General features: G+C 44.6%; 2 protein-coding genes across 2 annotated transcripts; one reads left to right on the top strand and one right to left on the bottom strand.

Moving 5' to 3' along the window:
• Positions 1-1,874: 1,874 nt before the first annotated feature.
• On the bottom strand, positions 1,875-3,730 carry mrpl46 (mitochondrial ribosomal protein L46). Its single transcript, XM_028956905.1, has 4 exons — positions 3,470-3,730; positions 2,794-2,995; positions 2,516-2,686; positions 1,875-2,317 (listed from the first exon to the last, which is right to left on the bottom strand). The coding sequence occupies exons 1-4, from the start codon at positions 3,722-3,724 to the stop codon at positions 2,070-2,072; spliced, it is 876 nt and encodes a 291-aa protein (XP_028812738.1). The 5' UTR covers positions 3,725-3,730; the 3' UTR covers positions 1,875-2,069.
• A 390-nt stretch (positions 3,731-4,120) lies between these two features.
• Positions 4,121-7,462, top strand: mrps11 (mitochondrial ribosomal protein S11). Its single transcript, XM_028956861.1, has 6 exons — positions 4,121-4,275; positions 4,361-4,468; positions 5,538-5,636; positions 5,715-5,844; positions 6,614-6,679; positions 7,201-7,462. The coding sequence occupies exons 1-6, from the start codon at positions 4,145-4,147 to the stop codon at positions 7,306-7,308; spliced, it is 642 nt and encodes a 213-aa protein (XP_028812694.1). The 5' UTR covers positions 4,121-4,144; the 3' UTR covers positions 7,309-7,462.
• Positions 7,463-19,253: the final 11,791 nt, after the last annotated feature.

Below are 19,253 nucleotides of genomic sequence, written 5' to 3'. Positions count from 1 at the left end.
AGAGGCTTCCCAACTGAGCCTTATGGATTTATACCTATAATGGTTTTTTTACCCAGTGTCTGGAGGGCAACATTTTCTGATGTATCTGCTTCTCTGAGTTAACTGCGGTAACTATAATATAGATGTGGGCACAAATTTTACATTTTCTTTTATACATGAACGGAGCTAATGAACGTGTTACTTGAGCTGTATACTCATGTATCCTTAGCGAGCAAAAGTAATTGGTTCTTATGTATACAATATTCATATTGTTTAAGGAAATAGGTACCTTGTTGGTATCTGACCATTTCAAACATGGATATTTTATTTTTATCTGTCATTTTTCTTGCTTAAGGTTTCTCAGGCATTAAGGAAGACACTAACAAAGATGATGCACACTCTATATATCACTCTGATTACAAGCACTTTACTGTGAATTCTTTATTAGAACAAGTTGGGAAAGATCTATGAATGATGATGCAACATCTGATCCATGTACAAATTCGGCCCTCGGCCAGAGAAAATATTCACAACAAATTAGGCTGAAAAGAGATGCATTACGAATTCAGGTCATTTGCAAGAAAAATACCACCTTTGTGTGAGAGATCAAAAGACACTTAGTAGTGAGATCTACATAGTGGAGTATGTCGCAATAAATATATATTTTATTTATTTATTTATTTATAAGAACACACAGACTTACAGTCAAGGATGCATGCACTAAAGACAATAATTCCAAAAATAAAATATGGTTCCAGCAGTTCTAAACAGTACATTTACCATGTTCAACACAATTATCTCACAAGGGGAGACATGTAGCCTGAAAATTAGCCAGCTTATGTAATTTTTATTTCAGATAAAATAGCATCTAACTACTGCCATCCAGTGGTGCAGAGATGATATTGAAATCCGGGGAGTTTTTTTATTTATCCATATATTTTTACATGCTTTCCTCAGCTGCCAATTAACTCACATCCCCGATCTGGATCTCAGCATGTGCCCCTCACACCAGGATGGATGGAACGCCTCCACGTTCACAGATTCAATCACAGCTTCTCTCTCAGCAGCCCCGATTGTGCATCTGTTACAGAGCCCTGTTGAAATACACTCAGAATGCAACACGAGACGAATATATCTTAAACTATGCCCTTACGCCGTAAATAAAACACTACAAGGCATTTAAATGCACAAATAAATGTGTACACTCCTCATGATGCTCAGAATAAGTGTTAAGTCTAATTTAATTTCTGTGGACCACCTGTGTCTGACCTGCATTTCAAACTGAAATTATTTCATTTGGGTGGAAATTTATTTATAATAACGATGGCCAAACTTCATTATTGCAATTGTAATATTGATTAAGAATTTTTTTCTTATGAAATAATTCATTCAACAAAAGAAATTAAATTATGGTGGATTAAACTACACATCAAATTCGGCAAATAAAAATCATACCCATCCATTGAATTTTATTTTTCCCGATCTGTAAAACAAAAACACAAATGCAAAACAATACAAACGCATCTGAAAAAGTAGTTAAAAAGTCTGAGTGAATAAATAAAATTAGAATTTTCAGAAGTTAGCATTAGCTGTATTTAAAAAAAAAAAAAAACACGTAATTAATAGAGCACATATGAAGATTTACCTTCATGTACATAAATGGGTGTAAATGATTAAAAACTCTTTCACTAGTAAATGCACATGGGGCTGAGAAACAGATTTAGACCAGGCGCTCTAAAAGTAAATGTCCAGCTCAGCAGATATCTGGCAGTGAGACATGGTGGTCCTGATGCAGCCCACCGGCAGCAGAGCAGCCAGGTGCATCCCGCATCCCGAAAGGACACACCCGCTGAACCATGTGGGTTAGGAGGATGAAGAACGGAAGAACACAGAAACACGTTTCCAGCGCTTTATTCTGGACAGGACAGATGCAGCTTGAACATTCACTACCTGTACACAAAAACTCAATTGCGCCAGATAGGATTGCGATTTACATTTTTACTATAATCCAGTTGAGGAAAAGGCTACAAATGCATGGTGCCGAGACACTTAGAACCCAAAGAAAAGTTGTATATTCTTCAAGATCCGAGTCACAGATTCAGGATGAAACGACTGACTTGTTTGAAATACGCCGGCTTGAGGTACTCCTCAAGTTCGCTTTTCTTCGCCCACACAAACGATCCCTTATTGGATGTGGAGCTGCTGCGGCTTGAAAGTACGGCTTTGAAGAAAAAGACCTTGGCTCCCTGAGAGCGCTCGGTTCGAATGTCTTTTGGGAATTTGTACTTGTAAACACCGCATGGCGCGTTGCCCAAGAACGTAGCATTTACATCTGTACCTGCAGACAAAGAGATGGTCACAAGTTACTTTATTGCACTGAAGAAAAATGATACGTTTTAGGAAAAGTGCAAATGAAAGCCATCAATCCGCATGGGCATGAAGGAGACTGCACTCATCACACTGAGCCTCCTACTCCATCCATCTCCCCGGGTGCAGTTTTCTGCAGAGCGGCACAGAAGGGTGGTGGGCACAGTACCTGGCAGGCTGGCGAGGGCACGCTCCGCTGTCTGCCTGAGCGTCTCCCCCGCCTCCCACTGCAGCTGGGGCAGCAGCCAAAGCTTCTCGCCGCCAACACTCTGCTCCACCAGCAGCACCAAGCTGTCGCCCAGGCACCGATCTGAGGAGCTGGGGTCCTTGTCAGCAGCGCCTGCAAGGCAACGGGGGAGCTGATTAACGCTGCATTTTCCAGCAGTGGGTAACGTTAACGTAACGGGTGGCGTGAAACCGGTCTTGAACCGTTACAAAGTGAAGGACCTTCAGATCTGACAGCGGGCTGAAACTGTTTAAGATTCTGCTCCCAAGTGTCCTCCAGGTCTTGAGCTGTGACTATTTCTTGGCTGGTGTGGACGTCCTCCTCGTCGGAATCGTAATCCTCCTCCTGCCTGCGACTCATGCGCTCCGCATCCTCAAGGAGTCTCAGTTCATGGTCTGAGAGGAGGCTCCTCTCCAACTCCATCTGCAATGCCGGGGAGAACCAAAACCAGAGGAAGACCGCTACTCAATTCAGGATACTGTTTCATTAACCTGCGGGGTTGAAACCAGTAGACTCATGCCAACCCTGTTCCCATAACCATTTAAATCCTCACACTTACTGCTGATCAGTACAACACAACATACATTTATTCTAAAAGACAGAAGACAACAGGACAGACTGCATTCACTAAAGTAATATGTAACGTGCAGCCAGGTTGCATGTGTCACAATGCATAGCATTCTATTCCAGACATTCTGAATAATATAAACGTTTCTGTTCCACTATAATCCCAAAAAGGTGAGTAAACTTACAAATTTACATGCTTGGCTAAAACTAAGAATCCTACTCCCACCCACGAGGGTCCATTGTAGCATCTTATTTATTGTGCCTTTTGTGACCTTTTGTGTGGTCTGAATGTAAATGAGTGTGCAGAGAAAATAACAGCCCTCGCTGTACCTGATGCATTACGTGCGCGAATTTCTTTTCGATGCAGTTGGGATCTTGGGAAATGACAGGCAACCTCTGCAGACACACCGCGCCGTAGAGCCGCCACGGCGACACGACCGCTTCGCTTTTCAGTTTCACGGCGCCGCACCAGCGGCCGGTGGCAGAAAAACTCCGAAAGGAGGACTGCCGTACGGTAGAACATATCGGCGAGATTAGAAAACGGCTTGCGGCGCGACCTGACATTCTGATTACGGGTGCCGCCATGTTGGTTACGCTACCCACGTGTTCTAACCGATAGGGGTAATATTCCGAAAAAACGTTTGGTCAAGATGTTGGTGCAGAAATATTGTTTATTTAATGCGATTTTGATAATTGTAAGTAACAGAATTATATTTAAAATCCATGCTGATTGTTTTTAATCAATTACAGTAAAATGACTACATAATCCATAAGCAGCTGGCGAACAACTTTTGATGACGTCACGGAAAGTACCATTATGGGTTTTTAGGGGTGACACAACCGTAATTTACGATGTGGAAAACGGTAAGAACATTTTATGATCCATTTTATCGTTTAAAAAAAGTTCATAAAAGTACATCATGAAAACGCGTTGTTAAGAAACATTGTTGTAAATCTCCACGCCGAAGCCCCCCCTCGCAGACTTGCCAAAGTGTTTCGTCCCGGATGTACGCGAACTTCAATGTCAGGCACGGTGTATTCGGCCCCACGTTGAGAGATACGTCGGCTCTGTCAACTCGGACGAGGGACGCCGTCCTCCTCATGGTTGGCTTGTTGAGGCCGGCCGGCCTGACGGCGTAAGTCGGCCTCGGAGACGCTGTTCAGTCTCGTGTGCCTGTGGTCACTCTAAATAGCGTCGCTATTCGGCTTTTTTTTTTGCAGGTTACGCGCTGTGCTGCGTCGGCCAGCTTGTTCCAGCGCCGTCAGGTTGCAGGAGGCGGCCGCATCGGCAGCGTCCTCCACCCCAGAGGAGAAGTCCAGGGAGTTCAGGTAGCATCAGCGAGTTCATGTAAAAAAATAAAAAATAACACGTGTGTCACCGTGTTATTGGTTCTAGCTTCTCCTTTAACATTTCATTTTAATTTGTGTTTCAAACATAATAATCAAGTAATTTACACAGTTGAAGATGCTCTCAGTTTTAATAGATGTGTAGTTTTGTTTAAAGTGTAACAGTAATGTTCAGAAATGTCTAAAGCAAACGCTGAATAAAAGCACTAAAGACAATAGCACAGACATTGTCAACTGTATCATATATAATATTTCACTGTACAAATAAATAGTCCTAGAATAGCAAAGTAAAACAGTGAATGTGAGTTGTAAAAACAAATGTCAGTACGTGCATAAAAGATATATTTGTGAGATTGCATATGTTGCATAGTTCAATAACACAAGTTGCTTTATCCCAACAACTAGTGGTCAGAACTGTGACAAGTGACATGTATGTAGTACTTGTCATGCCTTATTACTGGGTAGTTCAATACAAAGTTATGACAAAAGACATACAAACAGTTTGAAGGCTTGTCATGTGATGCACTGGACACAAAACTAGTCTCACTTGTTAAAACCAGCCTCCGCTATTAGATTCTGACAACTCTACAAGCATTCAGACAGAACTGTTGCACCAAATAGTTTATGTATAATGGGTAAGATGTGATGCATGGGACATGTCACTGTTATAAAAGCTACACTAGTGCTGTTAAATTCAACATTGAATAGCCATTTACATTTTTACATTTACATCATTTATCAGACGCCCTTATCCAGAGCGACTTACAATCAGTAGTTACAGGGACAGTCCCCCCCTGGAGCAACTTAGGGTTAAGTGTCTTGCTCACTGACACAATGGTTGTAAGTGGGATTTTAACCTGGGTGAATTAAGCCTGATGCACTATTCAATATAACATCCATAAACTGAACTTTGAATTTCTGGGTTATGATAATTTGCTTTGAATTTCCTTGGAAATTTTTTAATACATTTAAATATGTTAAATACATTGACAATCAGTTGTATTTATTGCATGCACATGTTTTTCAAGTCATGTATTTGTTTTTCTCCTAGTATTTACCCTCCTGTTCCAGATCAAGACAGTCCACTGCGATGGGGTGGAGTGAAGTTCGAGGATTTGCCAATTGCACACGTCAAAGCCACATATAACAAGTACGTACTTCCCCGACTCACTTGTTAAGTGAGCTATTGGTGCGGCTGTGTTGTTAAATTTTAATGTGTTCCCTGCAGCACCCACATACAGGTCACAGACAGTAAAGGACAGTACATGGTCAGGACGTCGTGTGGGACAGAAGGATTCCGCAATATCAAGAAGTCCACCCCCATTGCGGCTCAAACAGCCGGGATTTCAGCCGCCGCGGTACTGCATTCTACTTAAACCTTTTTGATTAGTATTAACCTGGGTTGTATTCCTTTTTATTGCTTTATAATTGAACTGTGTTCCATTAGCATTTGTTTGTCATTTACCTTTGTGAACTAACCAAAGTCCCCACAAGGTGGCAGACTCCCTCTTCTCCACCTTTCCTCCTCGCCAGAGGTGGCTCCAGACTTCTCCCTTAACTGGAGCCAGTTGACCCTGTCGGTTTTCGCCTGACCGCTGGTAGCCGAAGCGTGCGCGCTGGGGGCGGGGTCTCCGAGCGCGGTGACATTCTCCCGATTCTCAGCTGTCATTTACCGGCCTCATTAGGAGGCTCCTGAGCGAGCGTTAACTTCCCTTGTTCGCGGTCATATTCACAAGAGCTGCGGGCTAAAGACAGAAATAGCATTTCTCATACGTTCAATTAGATCTAATGCACCGCCGCCGCAGCGCTCTCCTGCGTACCCATTACCTCTGTAGGTACGGAAACATTTTCCTCCATGACCCTGTAATGAGGGAGAGCTGGCGCGGTAGCGCCGTTCCTTTTAAAACAGACGTTCCTTTTAAGACCAGTTTTTTTTTTTTTTTTTTTTTTTTTTGGACCCTCCCCCTTTTTGCTTTTCTGTTGTGGAGTACATTACAGGCTCATTGGGCGAAGGGACCCTGCAGGACCCTGCCGGCCCCCCATTAACCCGCTAAATTGTTGTCCTTGCTGATTTATTGGAGTGCCTGTGACGAGTGTCTGACTTGCAGTGTCTCGCCCCCTGAACAGAAGGCGCAGGCAAAGGGTGTGACGTTTGTGCGGGTGCTGGTGAAAGGTCTGGGCCCGGGACGCCTGGTGAGTCTCCCGTCACGTGAGTCACGGCCCTCTGTCTTCAAGCCGAGTCCCTCGCCATTTATCTTGCAACCTGAGGGATTTTGGAGCGGGCTGACTAAACATATATCAAATTCATCAGAAGCATTCGACACACATTTTTATTGCCTGAAAAGGGCTTTGTAGCTTTATCTACAGTCACAGATTTATTTGCGTTTCTGCCCATCTGCAAATACACATGTAAAAAAAAAAAAAAAAATTTTTTAAATAGACAATCACATCTGATGTCCAAAATTCTCCCGGGCTGCATAATTAACACGGGAGAAAAGCTGTAATGATAGGTTTTCTGATAATTACTGTTCTGAAAAGTTCATTATGACCTTTGACCCTAACACCCTCTGTGCCTGGAGGGGAGCTGAATATTAATCAGTGTGTATCAGGTGTAGGGGATGCAGAAAACTGGTTATTTCTCATGTAATAGTCATATTATTACTAATTACATTAGTAATATCACTTTTCTTTCTCCTTTTTTCTCCTTGTTGTAGTCTGCAATTAAGGGACTGACCATGGGTGGGCTGGAAGTGGTGTCAATCACAGACAACACCCCGGTCCCACATAACGGATGCCGTCCTCGTAAAGCCCGCAGGATGTGAGGGGCGAGGTGTGGAGCCGGACGCCCCGTGGCGTGACGAGCCGCGGTGCCCGGCCTCGTTACGGTAAATCAAGGCAGCGGCGTGGATTCTGACTTCACCCTCTCTCCATCTGATTTATTTCATTAAATGGCGCCATTGCGGCGCGCACTGTTAACCCCTTCTGTGGCTGTTTTGTTTGTCTTTCGGAGCGGCGCGTGAGGGAGGTCGCTATGGTCTCCGACGCGCCAGAAATCTCCTGTACCGGCTCGGCGCGGTACGGCGCGCTAAAAATACGCGGGTCCGCGGAACGCTATTGCCCTTTCCTAGAATTACATCAGGTGCCTCGTTGCCATGACGACGGCAATTAGCAGAGACTCTCGGGCAGTCGGTGAATGTAACTCTGTACCCATGGCAACCAAGGTCAGGCCTGCGACGCACATCTGCTCTTCGGGCGGCAGCGTTCCTGTGTCCGCGGCCACCGAGGCCAGAGAGGGGGGGGGCGCAGTTTTGCAGACTATTTTTTTTTTTTTTTTCCCCATTTAAAAAAAAAAATTTTTTTTTTTTCATTCCTGCTAATATTTGCAATTTAAACGCATTTAAAAGAAATGTTTAATGCTTTTTTTTCTCTTATTGGGCATACATTTTTTTTTTTTTTTTTTTTAAATCACCTTTTAAGACTTTTGACCTATTCAGCTTCCAGGTTCAGGCCAGGTGTGCGGCACTTAAATCGAATCGTATTGGTTTACTCTGTGGTGGGTGGAGCCTCTTAATCCCACAGCAGCTGTTGGGCTTTTATCTAAAGCTTCCTAACGAGCGCCGCGGATAAACCAAGAAAAAGAAAGGTATCCTAGAAATCCTGCAGGGGGGTAACCCAACAAACACACACTCTGTTTAATTAACGCAAATGTATTTTAATCAGCACGCTTTTGTACCGAAACGTACCCAAGGCATGTAAGATATATGTACTACATGCTCTCTGTAAATCTGGAGCGCGTTTCCTATCGGACCGACCTCAGAACTGCACTTGCAATTAGGGAAAGAAAGATGCCCCCTGCCCAGAGGCCAAACTTTTGAGCGCTTATTATGTCATTTCGTAAATTTGCGTTTAAATGAAGTGCCCTGCAAATGTTCCCCTCTCCCCAGGCGCGAACAAACCAAAGGGATGGCGCTGAAATGGCGACTCCTGTTGCGCTCTTTATTTTTCCACTCGCCGGCTTGGCTTTCAGGTGAAAGTTCCACACATGAACAGACGAGCCTCGTACACACACACAAGCGCGCGCACACACACACAGAGCAGTTACTGTACTTAGATGCAGCGTGGCGCATGCACCAGCCTCGCAGCTGCGTTCTGCATGCATGCGCTGCACACAAAAACTTCCATCCTTCTCCGGTCGCTGTGATGTGCACAGGGGGGGGTCGAGGCCGACCGAGCATGTTCATTTTTGTTTGCTTTACAGTGAGCATGTTTTTCAAAACCCCCCAAAAAGAGGAGTTTATATAAAAAAAAATGCATTAAAAGCAGGAAGCACGGTCGCATGCTCAGCCTTGAGTGCTGGATAATGGCTCTCCATCCAATTATACCTGTTCCAAGTAGGCCGACTTATAAGTTGCAATTTTCTATAATAGCAGGCTGTGAGCAGAAAAGAAATATAGTAGAAAAGATGGAGGGGTGAGAGGAAAGAGAAAAAAAACATTTAAGGTTATGATAAGTGCCTGGGGAATTTTCTGATCGCAGCATTTTGGTGCAGTGGACATTGGTCTTGGCGCTTGGCCCCCGATTGGAAAGCGCTGGGTGTCATCGGCCAAGTCGTGTCATGGCACTGAGACCCTCAGAGCTGGGTGGGGGGGTGGTGGTGGTCTTGCTTGTTGTTTTCATTGGAATTTATTTTTTTAATGCACCTGTAATATTCCTCCTCGCACAAGCTTTTAGCAGCTGTCCGTAATGCATTATGGAAATGGAGTTGGGACCAAGAATGAAAAATTGAAATCTCATTGGCCATTCATCGAGGAAGGCCAGGGCCTACTTGAGCTCCATTTGGTGCCTCTTACCTGCCTCTCTACGGTGAATAGCACCTTTGTTCTGAAGGAGGACACGGTGGTGGGGGGGGTGGAGAGACTCATGGGGTTACATTTGGGAGAGTACATCATCAATAGCACTCATGCTGTTAGGGGTATGGTGCTGGCCGAACAATTTTAGAAGGCAAGTATTAAAAAATATGAGTTTATAAAAAAAAAAAAAAGAAAAATTCAAGAAACTCGATCACAAAGACAGAAAAAGCGGGATGAAAAAGTTGTTGAGGAGATTACATTTGAAAGGAACAAGGCAGATTACGTGTGGCACATAATGTCGCCTCATATGACAAATTGACATGGTTAAGGGCCCTTTCTCATTACGTCTTCATACAAAGCCTTTTTGGGAATTATATTTTTTCCTCCATATTTTTTTGCAGTCATCCATTAATTATTTCAGTTTATAATTTGATGTCTAGAGCATTTTTAATTTTGAATCATTTTTGCGCTTCTGTTAATTAAAGGAGAAAATTAAGAATAGTATTTTGAAAATCTGACATGAAGTAAAGTGCGTGTAGGCAGACTGAAACATACATGGACCCTGAAAGCAATAATAGGCATTTAATGGCATTACTTGGATAATTAGTCTGTGCTTTTTAAACAGTGAAATCCATTTTTTAATTTATGCAATTCATGATTATTTTTTAATTTATGCAATTCATGATTTTTTTGTGGTTATTGTGATAACATCATATTAATCTATACTGCATAGGGGTGGTAGTAGCCTAGTGGATAACACACTCGCCTATGAACCAGAAGACCCAGGTTCAAATCCCGCTTACTACCATTGTGTCCCTGAGCAAGACATTTAACCCTAAGTTGCTCCAGGGGGACTGTCCCCTGTAACTACTGATTGTAAGTCACTCTGGATAAGGGCATCTGATAAATGCCGTAAATGTAAATGAATACTGCATTTATGTGAGCATAATTGTTTTTGTGCATCTCTGTGCAAGATGCAAAGAATTTTTAAATTCAGTGTCAAAGGGAAGCCCCACTAGATGGCGCTGCAGGGTGTGCTGCAAATACCTGTTTTCATAATTTTTTTTAAATATAAACATGTCAACCACATAAAATGACATTTTGCCTATGAAATATAGTCACTGTATTTGTGTAAAGCTTTTGGCATATTTATATATTTATGTTTGCAGAAATAGTATACAGAAAACATGCAAAAAGCCCATGCATGCTTGATTAGGGAAGTAAACCGATTGGCCGATGCACAAATGTCTATTGGAGAGGGTTTGTGGACCTGACCCTCAGGACTGAAAGAGTTAACCAGTTCGAGGGATTGCTCGGATGATTAGCTGTCAAAATGATAGGACGCTGTTGCCTGGAAACATGACTATTCAGCCTGAGCCGTCGCTGTGCTTGTCGTGCTCCGAACATCCTCGAATTGACAGCGTTTGTAATCCTCTCTTTAGCGTGAATGTTTACACACAATTAGTGGCCTCTGCTGTTCTGTGGTGTGTGCGGGTGTGGGTTTTTTTTTTTTTTCTTTTCTTTTTCTTCTTCTGCAAAAATATAACAGGCATCACCAAAAAAAAAAAAAAGAGCCTGTTCCCCTATCTCAACAAACTGCCCCACCCGTTTTACTCCCAACATTTCTTAAAGTATCATCTGTTATCATAAGGCCAGTTACCATGGATACCCTTCAGTGGCAAACAAAGGGGGGGGGGGCAAGGTGAGTCTTTTGTGCCATGCGTGAGGGTCTGTGTGTGAGTCCATTAGAGTGGGTTTGTTTTGGAGCTGTTCGGATTTTGCTGAGCCACTTTATTTGTTCATATTTTAGGCTTTCGGACATTGTCTTTTCACGCCTTTAATAAATGATCGTTATTGATCTAAATTGCAACTATGTGATCTTAAATAGGTTGAGGATTAGCACTAATACTGCATTGCGTATATTAGAAATGAGTAATATGAATCTGCTTTTAAAGCACTCTAAATTATGTCCGAATGTGTAAAATCATGAATTTCTTTATTTATCATGAAAGAAATTGTTTGTGTGGTCACTGCCACATCACACAGACACAGAGAGACACAAGAAATACGAATAATGTGAGAATAGAGAGTAAGATCATTGTAGTAGTAAAAAACAAATAAATAAAACAACCCTTTTTGATGGCTAATATCCATGGTTCTGGTTGTTAAAGTACATATATTTTTATGTCCTATGCACAGAAGCATGCATGCACAATAGGTATGGCCATGCACGTTTCTTCTTCTCCCCCCCCCCCCAATCAAAAAAGTTCCATACAAAAGAATTGTACAAGGACCGGTACAATCGATTGAAGCAACAGGAAATGTACGACCATTTGACCCCAGTTTTTTTGCCACTTTGTGAGAGTGTTGTAGGGGCCCGTGAAAATGGAAGCACCCCCTGCCTCTAAGAGCAACATCCCATCTTTCCTCCAGATGCTTCGTACTCAGGTGGTTTCAATTCTGAAAAAAAAAAGCAATGAACTTTAGTTTCCTGCTCAGAAACAACCAAAATAATACCGAAAAATGGCACCACTTCAAATCAAACAGAATTCTGCTAGAATCTTGTCCAACCTCAAAAAAAAAATGTATACAACTCTGTACTGAAATACTGCGTATGTATATGAAAGTTAAAAGTTAAAGATAGTCTTGCCAAATATTAATTTGCATTTTGTTTTTTGCGCCATGTCATATAAGGAAGCACCACTAGATGGACCTACCCTATTGGTAAGTATTATGTCGCCCCCTTGTGGTATTGAAAATACATAAATCCAGAGTATGTTACAATACTATAACAGTGAACATGAGCATTTGGGCTTTTTTTTTATATTTGTGATTTTACTATTAATGCCGTATGATGTGTGTTGTATAAATTGTCTTGTATTTACTCAGAAGGGTACTGAGTCATGTGATTCATTTCTTGCTGGAGATCTCGTCCTCCATGGTTTATCAGATGAACGTGGATAGCTTCCTGAGACAAAGGACAGGTGTGGCCTTACTCAGCCTCTGGCTTTATGTGAGCAGATGTAGGGCTTCGCTTAGCACAATGGATTACTTATGCATGCCCTGCTTAGTCAAACAAAGAGTGTGGGCGGCCAGGTTTGTTTGGCTCCAATATGGACAGCTGCTAATGGCAGTTCTGAACTCTACTTACCCAAAAACCCTTCAGTCTCTCCCTGGAGTCCCTTTACACTGATTACCACAATCAGACAACAACGAACAAAAAACAACTGGATGCTGGAAGTGAAGGGTCTCCCGCTTCCTCCATACTCGACAGGAAACGTTAGAGTGGATCCATTAAGCTTTGCTATATGTTCTTTGGTCGAATTAACCTCACGGTACTCATGTCTTATTAAAGTAAGCAGAACTGGAATCCGTTTAATTGCAAAACCGTGGTCAAGATTGAACTTCTACTTTATTGCAGATGTTCATTGTTCATTGTTCATTGTGGCTCTTGTTTGGAGAAATGAATTAATTTTTTCTGTTGAACATAATAAATAACCTGCGGCCGAGGCAGTGCATTCACGGCACAAAATGGACCTTCATGCCTTTTTTCCCCTGACTTTTCATTGCTGAGGTTTAAAGAAGCCCCTGTGCAGCCATCAGATGTAATGGCCTATTGTGCAAAGCGCTGAAGTTTTGAGCAGCGCTGGAAAATAAAAGCCGGTCCGGCTACCTGAAGTCAGATAAATGAGTAAAATTCATCACACACGATCACGCTACGGGAGTAATGTGCTCAAATCTGACACCATTGTGTCCAATCGAATCATTCGTACGAGAGTGTGTGCAAGTGCGATTTTTTTTTTTTTTTTCTTTTCCAGGACGATTTAAAAGCAACACTTTCTCTCTGGACCAAGCAATTTCGTACGACTCTCAAAATAGCAGAGCGGTTTCCAGTTTTCCTTACGGTCCAAACAAAGCAGAGGCTGGCGAGCCACGATTGCTTAGATTATCCTCCTTTTGTTCAAAATGCCTTCTTGACCTTCCGCACGACGCCGACATCAAACACGCTTCAATGAATGCCGCGCTGCCAGAACAATGAGATTTTTCAAACAGATATTCTCTTTGGCCTGCGTTAATTAGGTTCCGACTGCTGTGTAATGAGGACTGGCCCCGCCCCAAAAAACGTGCCAAAATTCTTTAATTTGCACGATGGGACTCAATTGGAGCCCATTTGGCCCCAACCATTTGGCCCCAACAGCCAACCGGTGGGTAATGTCTTCGGAGCGAGACTGAAGGAAGATTATATGGCCAGGATTTTAAAGGGCCGAGGGTGCGAGCGAAGACTTTCCAACGGCCATCTCTCGGATGTGGTGGTCTCCTAGACAAAGAGTGAATATTTCCTGGTCACCAAGCCACAGTCCTCAGGCTCGCCAAGTGCCACTCTCAGTGTAAAGATAATCTGATTGGCCCAGGTCACGGCTGTTGTCATATGATCAATATTATTTCTTTCTGATCAATATTCGTTATTTCTGTGCTCTACGCTGGTCACCTGTGGTTTTTTTTGTTTTTGGTGTGTGTGTGTGTCACTGTGCTGTTTTCAGGTGTCTGTTTTAGGTGAATAAAATTAACCGCGCACGGGTGCCACACGGCCGTAAAACAAAACGGATCCCTCATTTACTCTCCGCTGTGGAGCGTCGACGCACGCCCGGCGCCGGTGACGTCACGGGCGCCCATTGGCGCCGCGGGCCGCCTGTCGGCCGGACGGAGCCTTTAAGAGGCGGCGGGGCCGCACGGACCCTCAGCTTGTGCCTCCGCACGGGCGAGAGGGAGGGACGGAGGGCGACCGAGACCGAGACGGCGCCGGTACCGAACCTCAGAATTAACGACGGAGGCGGAGACCGCGGCGCCCGGGATTTAAACCCCGCCAGCAGGTACGCGCACCTCCGCGCAACAGGTCGACGGGCGGCGCGTTGCGTTGCGTTCCGGTTTTTATTTTAGTTTATTCCTTTCATCTTATTCCTCTCTTCTCGCCGTGCGGTCGCGGACGTTTTAAACTCGTGCAGAAAATGGCCGCGTTCTTCGCGCCGTGAACGCGCGTCTCCGGAGATTCCGCGCAGAAACTTGCGACGCGAGGCAACACGTGCCACGCGTGGAATAAATCACGCGTGAAATTTCCACCGTCGCCTTCTCTGTTTCACTTCATCTCCTTCTTATTATTACAATTATTACTATTATTATAGTGGTGGAGAAGTAGAATAAGGGCGGCTGGCCGATTCCCCGCAGTTTGTCCAAATCAGGGGATCAATTTTTTTTTTTTTTTTAGAAAACGCTCTTCGTTTTTACCATGACGTCCGCAAAAAAAAAAAAAAGAAAGAAACGCTGGTGCTCAAAAAAACAACAACGAGGTTTTCAGCACCCCTGTTTGTGGACAGCGACGTCGGAACCGTTCTGTTATTCTCATTATAATTTTATTATTAGCCGGCTGGGTGTGTTGAAATCATTCTCATTCTTGCGCCCGGTCGCTGCTCATGTCACTGAGTCGGTGTTGATGGCGGAAAAGATTCCCTGTGGACGCCACATGTTGCGTTTGTGGCCTCGGCTTCAGTCAGAATTCATACTGAAGTCGGCAGGTAGAATACAGGACAACCACTCCACAAATCTGGGCCCTTCATTAATAAGCATTTGACGTGAATATTCATCAGGTCGGATGAGCATAATGGCTGCGACGTGATTCAACGGCGCGATGTGACACCAGCGTGGCGTGTGACAAATTAGAGCGCGCCACTGATGGCCTCAATGTATTCATGGGACCGGGAGCCGTTTAGGCGAGGCCGAGGCCGCCTGCTGTCATGAAATCTGCATTAATGCGCCGGGATGGTGGCACGGCCCACTCCACCGGTGGCTTGGAAATGTGCAAGAGCCGATAGTGCGCCGCCAGAGGCTCGCAGGAACTTTGAAGAGGCACCGTCTGCTTTTGAAGACGCAGCGCTTTTGAAGCGCCATGGGGCGTCGAGGGAGGGAAAAAAAAAACATCAAAACGTGACAGAACGCGAGGAAAGAGGAGCCGTTTAGAGACACATTTGATGTGCAATCGTAATCAGCCACGGTGGCGAAATCCCAGCGGCCCCCGGGTCCCACCGGAGCAGAATGGCCAGGGATTGGCTGTTTGATCTGGGCGTTAAGAGGAGCTGTGGGTGGGTGGGTGGGTGGGGGTTAGGAACCAGGTGCCACAGTCGGCGTTATCGCGAGCGGCGGTGCTTAATCAGCCAAATCTGGGCAGGTTTCTATGCTCCACGGGAGTATTAAAATTGCAAGCGCTGCGTGTGTCTGTACAGGGTCAAGCAATAAAGCTACTTTAACATGACCCCACCCGACGGCTCCTCCAGATCCCGCCTCCATTCGATCGGTTGTAATTCTTCCAAAGCCGGGGCGTAAGACGAATGCCCCGTCCTTAATGGGGTGTAGGAGGTGAGAAGGGGGAGTAAGCGGCATGGGAGCCAGACGGGTGATGTCAGAGTCCCGGCGCTCGGGGCCTGCCTCTTCGCTCACTTTCGGCTCCTCGCCATCCGTCCTGATGGCGTCGTTTTCGGAGATGGATGGCAACGTGAGCGCTGGATTTTTTGCGCCGGTGCCGCTCAGTTCGTCGATGAAGCGATAACGATGATCTACAACTGCAATATCGGCGCCAACGGGCGTTCTGCGGCGTTAAACGTTAATGTGCCGCTCAGACAACGGTGCTTGCGCTTGAGTAACGAGTGTGAAATGCCCATTTTCTCACTTTAAAAGATCAAATTTATGCCCAACAATGGCGGGCTCGTGTAGGCCTCTGCGCCGCTTGGAGGAAAAGTGGTCGATATTTTATTCCCACCCCCCCCGCAGACGCTGCCCGAGCGGCGTACCAGAGACCCGGGAAGCAGCTTTGTCCATAAATCGGGCGAACGAGGGGACGGCACGTTCACCGACACCGGAGACACCTGCATTAAATTCAGCTTTTAAAAGGCCCCTTTTAAAATGTCTGAACCTGCTGGATGGCGGTCTGCAGCGCCGTTTTTTTATTTCATTTCTCTGGCCACGATAACCGTGATGGTTGCCGCTGCTTGAATGGGTGCAAATGAGGGAAATCACGCACACATTAACATTATAAGTTTGTTTCCTTCGCGGTATTATTATTATTATAATTTTTTTTTTTTTTTTTTACTTTTTAAAACGAGCTATTTGCCGAATCTCAGGGGGGGGGGGGGTGGGCGCGTCCAATTTCCTGTGGCGGTGAAATTGCTGTGGCTCCGCAGGTTGTCATTACTCTCTATTCAAACGGAACAAGGACAGAGTTAAGTACAGTGCACCCCCCCGACGCTGTGCCACGTCTGTAATTGTACGGAACGGGAGGCAGTGACTGGCACCGCAAAACATCTTTCTAACAGATTTGCTAATGCATTACGGCTCCGAGGTGCATCCACTGCTCCTGCTGGGGGGATATTTTTATCCGTTCTTAAGGGGCGGCGAGGGCATTTTTTCGACAGGTCTAACCTATTACAGCTCATCAAATTCTCATGCCTTGTATGAATATTGCATCGTGTAACATAACCTTTGGTCCATTGGTCTCCATGCAGAGGAGCGTGGTCCGTGGAGCATCGCCTGGCATGGATAATGAACCGCTGTTCGGCACCCGTCGTGGCGGCAGAATCACCCACGGTCGAGTGTTAAACGCACCATCTGGGCTTCTCTGTCCCCTCTGCGCCCCACTTCAGCCGCTCCCGGCCGTCATTATTCAGTGCTGCTCGGAGGAAAATGGATGCTGCCGTTGCATCCCGAAATGTAGGTTCACCTCTGCCGGGCTTCGTTGGCCTCGGCCAATCATGGCGGCTGGAAAAAAAAAAAAAAATTCAATAAAAAGGGAAGTCGTGTTACACAGAGGCCTTAAGAGTTGCCCCAGAAAATACAGGTAATTGGACAGGGGGATCAAAAGATGTGATGTCTTCATTGTCACGAGCAACATTTTAATTATAAATGTACCAAAAAAACACCACAATGGCCATTGTGCGGGGTCCTACAGCCTGCCGGCCCACTTTATTATCCGCTTTATTCCTTTTGGGATCGTGTTATAATTGCGTGGCTGTGTTTTATAAGGCCATCGCCTCTCCACTGATCCCTTTTATTAAAGCGAAAGCGACGCAGTCAACTGTGTATCCTCTGGCTGGGTATCGCGCCCACTGGCCGGGGCTACAGGGACGCGGGAGGAGGCGGCGGCAGGGAATGAAAGGCCGGCCGGATTTGGGCGCACACGCGGCTTCGTGGCGAAAGGGCACCAGGGATTCAGGACTTTGGCATTATTAACTCTGTCAAAACAAGATTCTTTTCGAGGCCGGCTGCCGGGCAGTGGCCGTCACCCCGCTCTTCTATAACGTCCTTCGGCGATTCACCGCAATTACTCATAATAACAGTGCATTTTTTTACCCTTTACAGAATCCACATTGATTATACGTTTGCATTTTGGGCTGCTGAAAGGTTGCAGTAATTCACCTGTATTTTTAATCAAACACTGGCATTGAATTAAGGCCCAGCACACACATTTATCATTGTGTTTTGATTCAAGGCTATTATCCATCTCCCAGGCAAAGTGATGCGCAGACTTAATGCACATTATGCATAATAATAAAAAGCACTTCTTTTCTGTTCCCACCCAATCAAAAAAAAAGTACAAATCCACATTTATACTTGCATAAGCATGTTTTTATTTTAGGACATTTTAGGGCCATTGCTTATTTTTCTGGCTGAAACACATCTTGGGGAAATCATGTCAAAATCCATTGCCATGTGACTAAAGACTCAATGAAATTGATTATTTTTCATCTATGTTTCATTTATTATGGAGAGCTGCGCAGGCGAATGCATCATTTATCAGAAGCCTACAACCACAAGGCGTGTTGAGGCGCTGTATTAGGTTTTGGACACTATGGAAGACTAGTGATTTTGTTGTTCTACAGTATTCCTGACAACAAGTCACAGTCTACCACAGTGACCAGAACCCCTCCGTCACCCCTGCAGCACCTCAAATCTTTTAATTCCTGAAACCAAAAATATCATATTCTGTTACATTCACAGCTCTCATAATTGATTTTCATCCTTCAGGCTATTAGAGATAACACGATGGGAGTAAAATGTGTGAATGTTCCAAAGCCATTTTACTTGACTCTGGTTCCGTTGTGTTCCTGGATGTTACTTACGCGTGGCTGCATTTTAATGTACTTCACCCTCCGAGGTTCTCTGTAAAAATAGACATTGTTTATTTCACCAGATGCAGACGCGTTACTGTCCACACATCATTAGAGTCCCATATTTGTTGGTTTTTTTTTTTTCTCACATTTCAGCCTCGGAGTGTATTTATCTGAACTTAACATCTGTCTCAGCACCTGAACGCACCAGCCTGTCGTCTCCTCATTACTGGCTGCCTGGAGTCAGAGACCAGCCGCATATTCATTTTCTTTCCACCAGTTTCCATAATGACATGCATAAAGATGTCACGGATGTTATTAATAAAATCTGTGAAATTGTCCCCATGTCTGTGTCTTCATTATTCTATGAAAGAGTACGTATTAACATCTTTTTTTATTTTGTAAAAATTCAACAGATGAAATAAATGCTATAATGAATTATGAAGCAAGGACACCGCCACGATGCATCACACTTTGTTTTTTGAGTTGCACAGCAAAATGTAAAAAATTATTAGCAGCATTAGGTAGTACAAATGTACACTGAGTTGACCTGAGGCCTTAAACACATCGTCAAGGAACTCTGTGTATATGTTCCCAACCATCTCGACATTTTGCCCAGAAACGTGTGGAATAAACACGTTGCACTGCGGCTTCACGGTGAATTGCAGTCCTAACAGGTCAGCGATGATGCGTTACGGCCAAACGGACAAAGAGGGGCCTTCCTCCTCCTCCTCCTCCTCGAGCTGTTTTCCGCTCAGGCACCTC

The sequence above is a fragment of the Denticeps clupeoides genome, chromosome 16, assembly GCF_900700375.1.
Source record: "Denticeps clupeoides chromosome 16, fDenClu1.1, whole genome shotgun sequence".
Lineage (NCBI taxonomy): Eukaryota > Metazoa > Chordata > Actinopteri > Clupeiformes > Denticipitidae > Denticeps > Denticeps clupeoides.
The sequence above is the reverse complement of the archived record's forward strand: the minus strand, read 5'-3'. Positions and strand labels throughout refer to the sequence as shown.

Coding starts and splice junctions, on each gene's coding strand:
- mrpl46 (XM_028956905.1), bottom strand. CDS start 3,724: ATGGCGGCACCCGTAATCAGAATGTCAGGTCGCGCCGCAAGCCGTTTT. Junction 2,996..3,469: donor TCGCGCACGTAATGCATCAG/GTACAGCGAGGG, acceptor CCGGCATTGCAG/ATGGAGTTGGAGAGGAGCCT. Junction 2,687..2,793: donor GCCCGCTGTCAGATCTGAAG/GTCCTTCACTTT, acceptor GTTGCCTTGCAG/GCGCTGCTGACAAGGACCCC.
- mrps11 (XM_028956861.1), top strand. CDS start 4,145: ATGTACGCGAACTTCAATGTCAGGCACGGTGTATTCGGCCCCACGTTG. Junction 5,637..5,714: donor GTCAAAGCCACATATAACAA/GTACGTACTTCC, acceptor TGTTCCCTGCAG/CACCCACATACAGGTCACAG. Junction 5,845..6,613: donor CCGGGATTTCAGCCGCCGCG/GTACTGCATTCT, acceptor CCCCCTGAACAG/AAGGCGCAGGCAAAGGGTGT.